The 14256-nt window shown below is 35.5% G+C and overlaps 1 protein-coding gene across 1 annotated transcript in view; it reads left to right on the top strand.

The window, feature by feature from the left end:
• RB1 (RB transcriptional corepressor 1) overlaps nucleotides 1-14256 on the top strand; it is a 186098-nt gene that overhangs the window by 155230 nt on the left and 16612 nt on the right. The window contains exons 21-23 of the mRNA XM_069063662.1: nucleotides 1717-1821; nucleotides 12069-12182; nucleotides 12267-12430. Of these exons, the coding sequence (XP_068919763.1) occupies nucleotides 1717-1821; nucleotides 12069-12182; nucleotides 12267-12430 (383 nt within the window). The remainder of the gene's footprint in view (nucleotides 1-1716; nucleotides 1822-12068; nucleotides 12183-12266; nucleotides 12431-14256) is intronic.

Below are 14256 nucleotides of genomic sequence, written 5' to 3'. Positions count from 1 at the left end.
TTATTTGTCAAGTACAAAACATGGACTTTAGTTTCAAAGGAAAAATTAGGCTAATGTAGTAAACCAAACTCTATTCAGTTGTATACTTGTTACTTTTATTTTGCCTTAATTAGTAAAGATCAGTTCTGTAGTTCAAAAATTAACCTATAATTATTGAAATGGTTATTTATTTTAAAATGTCAGTGATAGTAGAACCCCTTTGTAATGCTGCTATTGGGGGGGATGCTTATATTATACTAGAGTATACACTAAACTCTATACACAGGGAGCTTAGTATGACTCACACTGTGATGTAGCATATAGATTTATAATGCAGTTTTACTTTATTTTTATTTGTGTAGATAGTTATTACTCAGTGTAAAACCATCATTCTATCTTCAGTATTGAATGTTCATGAATTACACATTTAAACTGAAGAGATTTGGTCACTTTATTCAGTCTTTGAAAATATAATTAACTCTTCAGGATGTACTTTGCCATAAAATAAAAATTAGTTTCTGTGATAAATTAAAATTGTTTATTCTTTAGAATATTTGTAAGTAAGGGAAAAAGTCAGACTTTATAAAAATCACTGTCCATAGAGTAAAATAAGTAGATTTTTTTCTATTATGGGTAAAATGGGGTATAGAAAAATGAATATATTAGAGCCTAATTAAGTGAAACCAAAATGTATATGTGACTATAATTTTTAACCAAACATTCCAAAGTGTTTTACATTTTGAAGACCCAAAATATCTAGTTAATATTAGCATGCTGAGAGGTTGTATGTTTATTTGAATCATGCTGTCATTGCTTAAAACAGTTTAGAATTCCCTTTAGATTTATTTTTTTGGCTAGAGTGAAAGGCATAAGCAAGATTATTGCAGAAAATATAGGCACTTTAGTGGCAGAGATATTTATAATTATAGAACCCTGAAGCCCATAATTAAGAAACCACAGGTAATTTAAATAACTCTGAAGCTTTATTTTGCCCAGTAGTTTCAACCACTTCCCCACCTGATATTTTTTAAGCCACAGTTTTCAACTAGTAGAAAAATTGACTAAAATAATTGTAACCTGGGGCAGCCAGGTAGCACAGCGAGTAAGAGCACCAGCTCCAGTGTCAGGATGACCTGGGGATCAAATCCCTGGCTCAGACACTTAGCACCCACCCAGAAACACCTGGCCGTGTAACCTTGAGCAAGTTACTTAACCCCAATTGCTTAGGGGCGGCCAGGTGGCTCAGCGAAGTAAGAGCACCAGCTCCAGTGTCGGGATGACCTGGGGATCAAATCTGGGCTCAGATACTCAGCACCACACCCAGAAATAACTGGCCGTGTAACCTTGAGCAAGTTACTTAACCCTGATTGCTTTAAAAAAAAAATAATTGTAGCCTCTTCTTTGATAAATACACTAAGGAGAACCAAAGGCTATTTAAATTTTACAAACCTCATAATTAGTCCTTAAATAATTGAGTTGACTGTATCTATGTTTTGATTGAGAGAATATAGAATAAAAGTTTTCAGAATGTAGGCTTTGAGAAGAAGCCAATGATACTGATGTTTTGTATTCTGTTTTTATATATATATATATATATATAGCTTTGTATTCTGTTTATTAAAGTTGATTATACATCAGGGATGTAGATTTCCAGTTTTTTGAGTCAGGTAGGATAATGGGTCCTTTTTAGACATGAAAATACAGTTCTGATTGTTTTTCCTTTTCTTTAATTAATAGATTATGATGTGTTCCATGTATGGCATATGCAAAGTGAAGAATATAGATCTTAAATTCAAAATCATTGTCACCGCATACAAGGACCTTACCCATGCCATTCAGGAGGTTTGTAAATTATTTCACTGTGAGTCTTTAATCCAAAAAATTTTAATCATTTGTTAGATAATTTTACTAGATGAATCCAAAATATATGGATCAGACTATAAATTGATTTTTAGCCAAACATTCACAAATTTCTTACACTTTAGGTAACTAAACTAAAGCTGGATCTAGGGAAAAAAACCTGGCATTTAAAAATATAAATTAAGGTTTAAAAGTTAAAAAAGATGATTATAATACCTTAAGGAGACAGGTATTAAATTTTATTTAATAGAGTAAAATTTGCTTTAAAAGTAAGAGATAGGGTGGGGTGGTGTATCAGCAATGCCATATTCACAATGCCTATAGAGATTACAAATATGCTGATATAATTATCCATCACAAAATACATCAGGTTTGCCATTTGGGGAAATAAACTAGAAAATTTATTAAGATACCAAAAGACTGAGTCCCAAAACCAGAAAGTGAAAGCCATCAGAGTAGTTATGACATTGGCACAGGTAGATAAAGTAGAAAGCACCCACATTCTCAAGCCTTTAAAACAGAACAGGCTACCTCAGGCAAAGGTCCTCCTCTCCCCACTCACAGCAACCACTCAGCGCCCTGGAAGCGGGCTCCCAGCAGCTCCGGCCCCTGGCAGTCCTCAGCAGGAGTCCTTAGCAGAAAGTCCTGCTCCCAGCAGCTCCGGCCCCTGGCAGTGCTCCGCAGGGGTCCTAACTCAAAAAAAAAAAAAAAAAAGGCAACCGCAACCGCAACCGCTGCCAACCGCCAACCGCAGGACCGTTAGCTCAGCTTTCACTTTTTCTCGCTTTCCGCTTTCTCTTGCTCTGCTATGTCAGCACGTCCATGGGGCATGGAAGATCTTTAAATCCCATAACCCTTACAGGTGGCTAGGTGGCGCAGTGAATAGAGCACCAGCCCTGGAGTCAGGAGGATCTGAGTTCAAATTCGGCCTCAGACACTTAACACAAAAATTAGCCATGTGACCCTGGGCAAGTCACTTAACCCCAATTGCCCTCCCAAAAAAAGCAAAGAAAAAAAAGTAAGAGATAGGGGAAGCTAGGTGGTGCAGTGAATAGAGCATTGGCCCTGGAGTCAGGAGGACCTGAGTTCAAATCCGGTCTCATTAGACACTTAACACAAAAAACTAACCATGTGACCTAGGGCAAGTCACTTAACCCCAATTGCCCTACTTCCCCCATTCCAAAAAGCAAGGAAGCAAGCAAGTAAGCAAGAAAGAAAGAAGAATAAAAAATTAAGATAATAGTTGTTATTTTTCTTCCTGGATGAAATTTTTTCAAAAATCTATATGAATGAAGTCTTATCAGTAAATAACAAAAACTTATTTTTGAAGTGTATCTTATAAAAATCCCACTCCTTTTTAAAAGCACCTTGCTAATCAAATAAACTTGATATTGATATAATTACATTATTTTCCTAGGTGCATTAGAATAGAGTACTTAAAAGATGAAAATTGTTCCAGTATTGGTATTATTTTTTGATTAAGTACACAAACTTTTTTGTTTTGATTTTTCTTAATTCAGACTGATATAATCATGCATACCAAAAATATACTATAGAAACAAATTTATGGAATTGGTTTATGGAATTCACTTAAATTTTTTTTTAAGTTTTAAAATTTGAAAAAAAAACTTTCTAAAATGGAAACCCTTTTTAATATTGTACGATAAAATATTCATCCCATCAAGCACTTACTTGGCTTTGTCCACTTGGCAAATATTTTTGTTTACATTTGTAATTGAGAGGGTGAAGTACTAGATGTGATGACTCTTTTTGTGTAATTCTCACCTCTCCATATCCATACTTATGTTCTACCTTTTGGTCTGTGAACTTTTCTTCCTCTAGACCACACTTCTGCTACCACCCTGGCTGACTGTATCTTCTTCTGGCTTGCTGGCTAGTCTATGTGCCATAGAACTTCACTTTTACTACTATAGCCATAGTTTATCCAAAGGAGAATTTAAGAATTGGAATGTGTTATAACCTTTTCTTAGATTGTATCTTCCTTTACCTTTCTCCATTTATTGACTGATCTTTTGATTTTTGTTGATAATCTTTCAGCTTTGATGCCAAGGGTTTTCCTTTTACCTATATATTTTTTTTAGTAATTTTTAAAAATTTTGAAGTTAAATACAAAATGAGAAAAGAAAAAAAAAACATTGCCCTGTACTCAGCAGACCATAAGAGACAATTCATTATGAAACAATAAATTTCTATTTCAAGAAAACCTATAAAATAATTACTACACATTGTTTTCAAAGCTGCCCAGCTTTTTTTTTTTTGCTTCCTTGTTGGTTTTCTTTTGTTCTCTGTGTACATTTAATTTATTTTTTTCCCCTCCTGCCCCCCCACCACCCTAAAGAAGGCTTCAATTCAGCATGGACATGTGTGTGTGTGTATACACTCACATAGATATCTATTAATATATACTCATATACATATATGTAAGACTGTACTATGCTTATTTACCCCTATCATCTGTTTCTCTGAAGAGCATCTTCCTTCAAATGGCCAAGTCTTTCCATGTTTTCTAAATTAACCAGATTATCATTTCCTACACCACAGCAATATTCCAATCCAATCACCTCCTGTCTGAGATATTGTCTATGAAAGATTTTTTTCCCAATTTTCTGTATTTCTTCCTTCTTAGCTATTAGCTTCAACAATGCTCTCACCTGGGGGTGGAGCCAAGATGGAGGAGTAAAAGCAGGAACTTGCTTGAGCCCCTCCTTCAGCCACCTCCAATATCTATTTTAAAAATTACTCTAAACAAATTTTAGAACTACAGAACCCACAAAGTGACAGAGAGAAACAAATGTCCCACTGAAGGCAGCCTAGCAGGCTGATGAGAATTATCTATCATACCAGGCTAGGAGCCAAGCACAATTCTATGTGAGCTGCACCAGCCTAGACTTACAGCCCAGACAGGCCAGAGCAGACCTCAAGAGAGTGAATTAGTGGCAGCTGTGGCAGTTTCCAGAATTCCCACCCCATAAACACCAAAGACAAAGTAAAAGGTCAGTGGGATACTCTGTTGGAACTCAGTGAGAGAAGAGTGAGGTCCGGTCCCTGCCTCTAGGCAAGAGGTACATGGCAGCGCAGTAGCTGCAGCTGTTGCCACATGGCTGCCTCTGGAGCTCCTGGCCTGCAGATCGTGGGGGGACCAAGTGACCATTCAGAGGGTAATCACTCTTGCTTTGACCTGCTTGGATCTGGGTTGCAGTCTTGGGTGGTGGTCCTGGGATAAGGAATGCTAGGGTACCAGAGCTTGTGGAAGCTGTAGAGAGGGAGCCCTCCTCATAGCTCTGACAGCAGCTCCGACAACAACCGAGAAAACCCCAGCAATTTGGGACCCAGATCTCTCCATTCTGGAAGCAGAGCAATGGCAAGGATCTCAAAAGTCAACTAATTGGCTGGCAAGATGAGCAAACAGAGGAAGCCCAATCAAACTATAGAATCTTTTTTTGGGGACAAAAAGGATCAAAACATGAAATTAGAAGAATACAACAAAGTCAAAAGTCTTACATCAAAAGCTTCCAAGAAAAATGTGAATTGGTTGCAGACGATGGAAGAGCTCAAGAAGGATTTTGAAAATCACACCAGAGAAGTGGAGGAAAAATTGGGAAGAGAAATGAGAATGAAACAAAAAAATCATGAAAAGCAAGTCAACAGCCTCACTGAAGAAAATAACACCTAAAAAATTAGACTTAACTCAAATGGCAAAAGAGACCCAAAAAGCCACTGAGGAGAAGAATGCCTTAAAAAGCTGAATTTGCCGGATGGAAAAGGAATTTCAAAAATTCACTGAAGGGAATAACTCCTTCAAAATTAGATTGGAGCAATTGGAAGCTAATGACTTTATATGAGAAATCAAGATACTATAAAACAGATCCAAACAAATTAAAAAATAGAAGGCAATGTGATATATCTCATTGGAAAAACCACTGACCTGGAAAACAGATCCAGGAGAGATAATTTAACAGTTATTAGACTACCTGAAAGCCATTAAAAAAATGAACCTAGAAATCATTTTTCAACAAATTCTCAAGAAAAATTGCCCTGATATTCTAGAGCCAGAGGGCAAATTAGAAATTGAAAGAATTCACCAACCAACTCTTGAAAGAGATCCCAAAAAGAAAACTCCTAGGAATATTATAGCCAAATCCCAGAGTTCCCAGGTCAAGGAGAAAATATTACAAGCAGTCAGGAAGAAACAATTTGAGTATTGTGGAAACACAATCAGTATAACACAAGATCTAGCAGCTAGTTCTACATTAAGGGATTGAAAGGTTTAGAATATGATATTCTGGAAGTTCAAAGGAGCTAGGATCAAAACCAAGAATCACCTACCCAGCAAAACTGAGTATAATTCTTCAGGGGAAAATATGGTCATTCAATGAAATAGAGGATTTTCAGGCATTCTTGATGAAAAAACCAGAGCTGAACAGAAAATTTGCCTTTCAGATACAAGAAGCAAGAGAAGCATGAGAAGGTAAACAGGAAAAATAAATCATAAGGAACTTATTAAAGTTGATCTATTTACATTCCTACATGGAAAAATGATAATTGTAACTCATGAGACTTTTCTCAGTATGAGGACAGTTGAAGGGAATATATGTGTGTATATATATATGTATGTATAGGAAGGTGTATGTGTGTATAAATACATATGTAAGTATGTGTATATATGTGTACATGTATACATAGAGGGCACAGGGTGAGTTGCATATGAAGGGATGATAGCTTAAAAGTAAAAGGTGAGAGGGGAATATATTGGGAGAACGAGAAAGCAAGAGATAGATTACAGTAAGTTATCTCTTATAAAAGAGGCAAGAAAAAACTCACAATGGAGGGGAAGAGCAGGAACATGAAAGGGAATGGGTCAACCTTACTCTCATTGAATTTGGCTTAAGGAGGGAATAACATACACACTCAATTGGGTATCTTACCCTACAGGAAAGTAGGGGAAAAGGAGATGAGGGGGTGTGATAGAAGGGAGGGTAGATTAGGGGAGAGGGTAGTTAGAAGCAGACATTTTTGAAAAGGGACGGTCAAAAGTAGAAAACAGAATAAGTGGGGGGTGGTATAGGATTGAGGGAAATATAGTTATTCTTTTACAATATAACTACTGTGGGAAACGTTTTGTGTAACTACACATGTACAACCTGTATTGAATTGCTTTGTCTTCCCAGTGGGGGTGGGTGAGGAGGGAAGAAAGAAAAGAATCTGAAAATCAAAGTTTCAAAAAACAAATGTTAAAAAAAATTTTTTTTACATGCAACTGGGAAATAAGATATATAGGCACTAGGGTATAGAAATCCATCTTGTCTACTAGAAAGATGGGGGGGAATTGGGGGAGGATATAAGAGAGAACAGATTGGGGGAAGAGATAGTCAGTAGGCTCACCATCTTGGGTTGGGGAAAGATGGAGAGAAAATTTGTAACTCAAAATTTTTTGGAAATTATGTTTAAAACTAAAAATAAATAAATAAATTGGAAAAAAAAAACCCCAATGCTCTCACTTTATAATATAGTTTATAAAGTCTGATATTGCTAAATCTATTTCCTTTACGTCTTTTTCCTCCTGGTTTCTTTGAAGTTCCTGACCTTATGTTCTTCCAAATGACCTTTGTTATTATTTTTTTCTACCTCAATAAAATAATTTTTAAGTAATTTAGTTGGAATGAAATTGAATATTATTGTTGTTAGGTAAAATTGTTATTTTAAAAATTATATTGCTTTTACCTACCCATGAACAATAAATGTTACTTCAATTCCTTCTGCCTGTCTTGACTGTCCCTTCTTGGTCTCCTCTGTATTTTCTTTCTCCCATTCCATAATACTTCATTCTTACTCGTCCTCTCAGTATATACTTTCTTCCTTGGCAATTTAATCAATTTCCATAGGTACAATTATCCCTTCTATTTAGGTGACTCACAGACTTGTGTACCCAGTCCTGATCCTTGTCCCTGAAGCTGAGTTAATTTGATTTCATTTAATTCAATTCAATTAAACAAATGTTTATATATTACTATTATTATTAATTGCTAAGTGGAAGATACTAAGTTCTGGTGATATATTAAGAAATTGAAATAGTCTATGCCATTAAGGACCTTACATTCTGCTGTATACCATGTGTATAAAAAGTAAATATGTGATCATTTGAAGAGGAAGAATACTTTAAAAGCCATGGATATCAAAAAAGGTACTATTGTTACAAGAATCTTGTGAAGTAGTTAATATAGCAAATTTACAGTGAGAAAACTGAGATCATGAAAAATTAAATAATTTGATCAGAGCCCCACAGTCAGTATATGATGGAATAAGGGCTAAAATGAGCTCTTCCTGACTTCATTGCAAATACTCTATGCACCACCAGCCTACCCTGCTTCTAACAATTATAACAGAAATATACAGGGAAATGGAAGAAACTATGTGACACATCACGACAGGTTGTAACATTTTAGCATCTACTGAATAGCTAAAAAGACATTAGTTTATGACTACAATTTTACATTAGTAATAAACTCCAAATATTTTCTAAACTAACAAATGATGGGCCCCCATAATACAAATACAGACCCCAAAATATCCTTGAGAATTCAACAAACAAAATGCACTGGAACTAAAATATTATCAAAGACAAAATAGTTGCCTGCAATTGTTCAGATATAACACTGATCAAAATAAATTTTAAAATGACTTTTTATTAGATTTTAACTTGTTAAATGTCCATGATCTCCAAAGCCCATGGAATGGAATACTTTTGAAATATACAGATGTGGCAGGAGAAATGAAAATAGGGTGAGGTACATAGATATTGTGCCCACCATCCTGTCTGCTATGAAGGTTGTCTCAAAAATACTTTTCAGTGACCCTACAAAAGATGTTTTTGCATCCCAATACTTTTATACAGTTATAAAAAGTAGGTATTTTATTCACATGTGCAGTAGTTCACAGAACATTAAATTTTTCTTTAAGTTTTAAATTTTTTTAAAAACCTAAAAGCAAAATAAAAAAAGGAAAAAAAAACATTTCCATGTACACAACAGAACATGAGAGGATTCAGTATAAAGCAATAAATTTCCATTTCACGAAAAGCTATATAACAAATACTGCATATTATTTTCAAAATTGCCCATCTTTTCTTTGCTTCCTTGTAGGTTTTCTTTTATCTGCTGCTGGGCACTTTTTAACATTATTTTTCCCCCTCTCCCCCACACCCAGAAGGCTACAATTAAGCATGGTATACATATACATATGTATACATATATGTGTATATATGTATATATATTATGCATGTACATGGATAACCATAAACAGAACCATATACACATTTATACTCAAACAAGTACGTAAGACCGTTATTATGCTTATTTCCAGTTGTCTTCTGTTTCTCTGAAGGTGGGAAGCATCTTCCTTTATAAGTCCAAGTCTTACCATATTTTTCTAAATCCACCAGCTCATCATTTCCTACACCACAACAATATTTTGACTCAATTGCATTCTATCAAAAAGACTATTAAAGTGTTTTCCCTCATTTCCTGCATTCCCACTAAATTTTGGCTACATAAGTTTTTATTTATATAGGAAAGTTTTAATTAAAAAAAATAAAAATTATCCATTTTACACTTAAGCACTGCTCTTACCTTATAAAATGATTTAAGGTCTGATACTACTGAATATACTTCCTTCACATCTTTTTCCCTTGGTTTTCTTGAAGTTCCTGACCCTCTGCTCTTCCAGATGAACCCTGTTATTATTTTTTTTTCCTGACTTAGTAAGATTTTTTTTAGTAATTTAATTCGGATGGCCCTACATAAATAGACTAATTAGGTAAAATTGTCATTATTTCAATATTAACTTTTTCCTACCCATGCACAATAAATATTACTTCAGTTATTTAGATCTAACTTTGTATGAAAGGTGTTTTGTGTTTATATTCATATTGTTCCTGTGTCTGTTTTGGCACGAATATTCTCTTTTATACTATCTAGTTATTTGATGTGATCTAAAACTATTGATTAATATGATTGATACATAGTATAGTTTCCCTATTTTTCTCGGATTGAATCTATTTTAGCTTTAACTTTGTCTGAGATCATGATTACTATCCCTGCTTTTTTATATAATAAATTATACTCCTGAACCTTATTTTATGTTTGTGTATATCTATAATTTTTATAGCATTTACTGAAAGTAACATTGTTGAATTCAAATTTTAATCTGCTGCCATTTTCCATTTTATGGGTTAATTCATACCATTAACATTCTAAACATAATTACTTGTATATTTTCCTCCTTCCTATTTTCCTCGCTATCTGTCTCACCCTATTCTTAATCCCTCCTCACTCCTCTACTTTATTTTTTTAATCAAATGCTTTATTAACTTCTACTTTACATCATTCATTTCTGCAAGATTTTGAGTTACAAATTTTCTCCTGGTTTTTCCCCTGTCCGCCATCCCAAAATTGCATTACCATTGGACATCCTCTCCTCAAATCTGTTCTCTCCCATATCTTCTCTGATACTCCCTCCAACTTTCCAGTAGGTCACAGTGCTTGTATGTCTTATGCTCCAGTGCTTGTATGTCTTATTTCCCAGTTACATGTAAAATAATATTAATAATAGTGTGTGTGTATGTATGTATATATAAACATTGGATTTTAAAACTTTGAATTCCAGATTCATTCCTTTCCTCCCTTGTCACCCACCCTTACTGGGAAGATAAGCAATTCAGTATAGGTTGTACATGTGTAGCTATGTAAAACATTTCCATGGTGGATATATTGTAAAAGACTAACTATATTTCCCTCCCTCCTATCCCACTTCCTACTTGTTCTATTCTCTACTTTGATCCTGTCCCTTTTCAAAAGTGGGTGCTTCCAACTTCCCTCCCCACCAAGCTTGCCCTCCCTTCCATTATCCCCCCTCTCATCCCCTTCCCCCCTACTCTCCTGTAGGTTGAGATACCCTATTTCGTGTGTATGTCATTCCCTCCCTAAGCCAAATTCAATGAGAATAAGGTTGATCCATTCCCTTTTGCCTTGTGAACTGCCACAGCTGCTAGTGATCTGAAGTCCCTCCAGCGGCTGCTGGTCAGGCCACCCTGAGGCTAAAACCTTGGGCTCGCATGGGGTTGGGCTAGGCTCCCAGAACGCTGTGCTCACCACTTCCTCAAGGCCTGCTGGGCTGTCCTCAGTGGGCATTTAGCTTCTCTGAGTTATTTTGTGGGTTCTGTAGCTCCAAAGTTTGTTCGGAGTCACTTTTTACATAAATTGGAGGAGGTGGAAACCAGAGCCACGCAGAAGTCCTGTTTCTACTCTGCCATCTTGGCTCTGCCCCCCATTCTTGTATTGACTTCTGGACATTTCCAGCTGGATGTTCTGTTGGCATCTCAGATTCGGCATGTCCCAAACTGAAATCATTTCGTCCCTCTCTCCCTTCCAAGTTCTATATTTCTTTCTATGGTACTATCCTTCTCCTAGTTACCCAGATTTGAAACTATAAGAGTCATCTTGTCTCTTCTCTAATTTTCACCTCCTATGTATGAGCAATGGATAGGTCAAAACCTGCTTCCATTACCTGTGTGAGCAAATCACTTAACCTACCGGGCTTCACTTTCCTCATCTATAAAATAAGTGGGTTGGACTAGATGGCCTCTGAAGTCTCCTCAGACCTTTTGTATGCAATCCTGTGATCTGCTGAGTTTACTTCCATAATGTCTTTTATACTTTTGGTCTTCTGTCCTCTGCTTTTATTCCCCATACCCATGCTGTTTCTTTATCTTAGCCTGTGTCTTCCCCACCCCTCACTCTTTCACCTTCTCTTCCTTCACGGCCCAACTAACTCACAGAGACTTCATGAAACTTTTCTTAATGCACCCAGTTGATCATGATCTCTCCTCAAAATTTTGTGAACTTTTGTCTGCACTTTGCCTTTACCTCATTCTGCCTTGTATCATATTTATTTGTGCATGTTATATTATTTCCATCTCCATTCCCAAACCCATGAGATTAAAACTCTTGATAATACATCATTTTTATTTTTGCGTCTCCACAAGGAATTCTTCGAACATATTTAAGTCTTACTTAAATATTTGTTGGATTGAATTTTTCAGTCTGTTGAAGAGCACATGACAGCATAACAATTTTAATTAAAGTATGAATTCAGAAAAAAGAAAATGTTGAAGTGAATGTATATGTTCATTTAGCATAATTTTTTCTCCACAGACTTTCAAACGTGTTTTGATCAGAGAAGGGCAGTATGATTCCATCATTGTCTTCTACAATTTGGTCTTCATGCAGAAACTAAAAACAAATATTCTACAATATGCTTCCACCAGGGTATGTTGAGAATTTATTGGGTCTTTGTGTCAAAATTTCTAATTAAAAAATGTTAAAAACACTTATTTACTTTTGCTGTTATAGCCCCCAACCTTATCACCGATACCTCACATTCCTCGGAGTCCTTATAAGTTTTCTAGTTCTCCTTTACGTGTTCCTGGAGGGAATATTTATATATCACCCTTGAAGAGTCCATACAAATTTTCAGAAGGCCTGCCAACTCCCACAAAAATGACTCCAAGATCAAGGTTAGTGCCAGTTTTCTCTTTGAAATAATTTTGATCCAAGATTAAAAAGTCCTTGTAAAAAAGCCAGAACCTCTCATCTAAACTTCACCATCCCCTTAAGTCTTTAGGCTTATGAATAACAAAAGATCATATGTTAAAGGATAAACCTGCCAATACCTCTATCTCTATTCTTTCCTACTTTCTTTTAGACACAGAGCTGAGGCTCTCAGTTTGGTTATAAACCTTTGAAACACTTATTTTTACTGTCACTCATCTGCTCAATGAAGTAGATTTTTTTTCTTTCATTTATTACCCATTCTGCATTTCATCAAATGTCTTATGAACACTTTTTGTGGACCTTGACCACTCTTCCATAGTAGAAAAGCAGTATCCCATTAAGGATGAGAGTGCAAACTTGTTAGAACAGATGATTTCAAATTGAGACTTGAAATTGTTATTTCTGGTTTTCCCATGGTCTCCTTAGAGACCCTTGGGCAAATCTGTACTTCAAAAGGTTGTTTTTGAAACTCTTTTAGATGCTCAGATGAAAGGTGCAATGCAACATTGAATTATTATACTATCACCCACATCAACCACAAATGCTTCCTAGCTTTGATGTGCTCATTTGCCTTATTACATGGTATCATGGGCTATTTGAAACTTGTTTTGCTTGTGTGCAAAATGGGAAGAAGATTAACCCAGGGAGAGTTATAATACACTACGGTGCTAAAAATGACTGGCTGATCAGATTGTACTTAATGAATAAGAAAACAACCAAGGAGGAAGAAATCTGTTAATACCTTGTTTTGTTTAAAAAATAAAACAAATATTGTTTATGCTGTAAGGACAGAGCCCTCATTAGCCAGTAACCTTATTACGCATAGAGAAAGTAATTTTTACTATGCAAATACATTGTTTTTAATTAGGTAGAAATACAGGCGAATCTTTAAGTATTTAACTACAAGTGTAGGGGAAGGCTCCCCATATGAGGATATAGAAAGCCTTGGTTTGGTTTGTGATTCTGCTTCCTACTGGCTTTGTAACTTTGAGCAAGTAATTTTACTTCCATGTTCTTCCCCAACTAAATGACTAGGTTCCTTCTATATCCAAGTTCTCTAAATATTCTATGCATTGTTTAACCATAAACAAGTAATTCACCCTTTAATTATTTCATCTGTGAAATTATGTGAATATTTAATACACAAGTATATTTCTAGAAGGCAGGGAGAGAATATAGTGATAAATAGTCATCAAGAAGGGATTTATTCATTATATTTAACAATTAGGGCAATATTAATGTGATAGCATTACTCATTCCTTCTGTCTGTACTAGTATTTTTATGTACAACATATCCTTTATTTAGTTTTCATTTGGCTAGCTGCCCTACTAGTAACATTGATTCCCTTATGTTATAAGTTCATAAAATCAGAGGATATTAGAGCTAGAAAATACCTTCAGGATCCCTTGGTCCCACTGAGGCCAGAGAAATGTCATGTCCAAGGTCACCAAACTAATTAACATAAAACCTAAAACTAAAACGTAGATCCTCCTGATATCTAGTCCAGTGTTCTTTTTACTTCATCATACTGCCTTCCTAAAGTGCAGGAACTATGTCACATTAATTAGTTTATTAGAACCTGATGCAAATTAATTCTAATTAAGTGATTTTAAATGGTGGTAGTGAGTCATTCTACTCTGTTAATGGTATCTATTTTGTTTTCCTTGGTAAAATCAGGTGTCTATAATAAAGGGTTTCTTGCGTAGAAAGAGCACTTGACGAGGTATGAGGGATATATACGAAAGAACACTGGACTAGATATCAGGAGGATCTACGTTTTAGTTTTAG

Source organism: Petaurus breviceps, unplaced genomic scaffold (assembly GCF_028583685.1).
Source record: "Petaurus breviceps papuanus isolate PSGF00001 unplaced genomic scaffold, PetGlider_PUasm1.0 90594, whole genome shotgun sequence".
In the NCBI taxonomy this organism is placed as follows: domain Eukaryota; kingdom Metazoa; phylum Chordata; class Mammalia; order Diprotodontia; family Petauridae; genus Petaurus; species Petaurus breviceps.
This window is presented reverse-complemented; position numbering and strand designations above follow the sequence as displayed.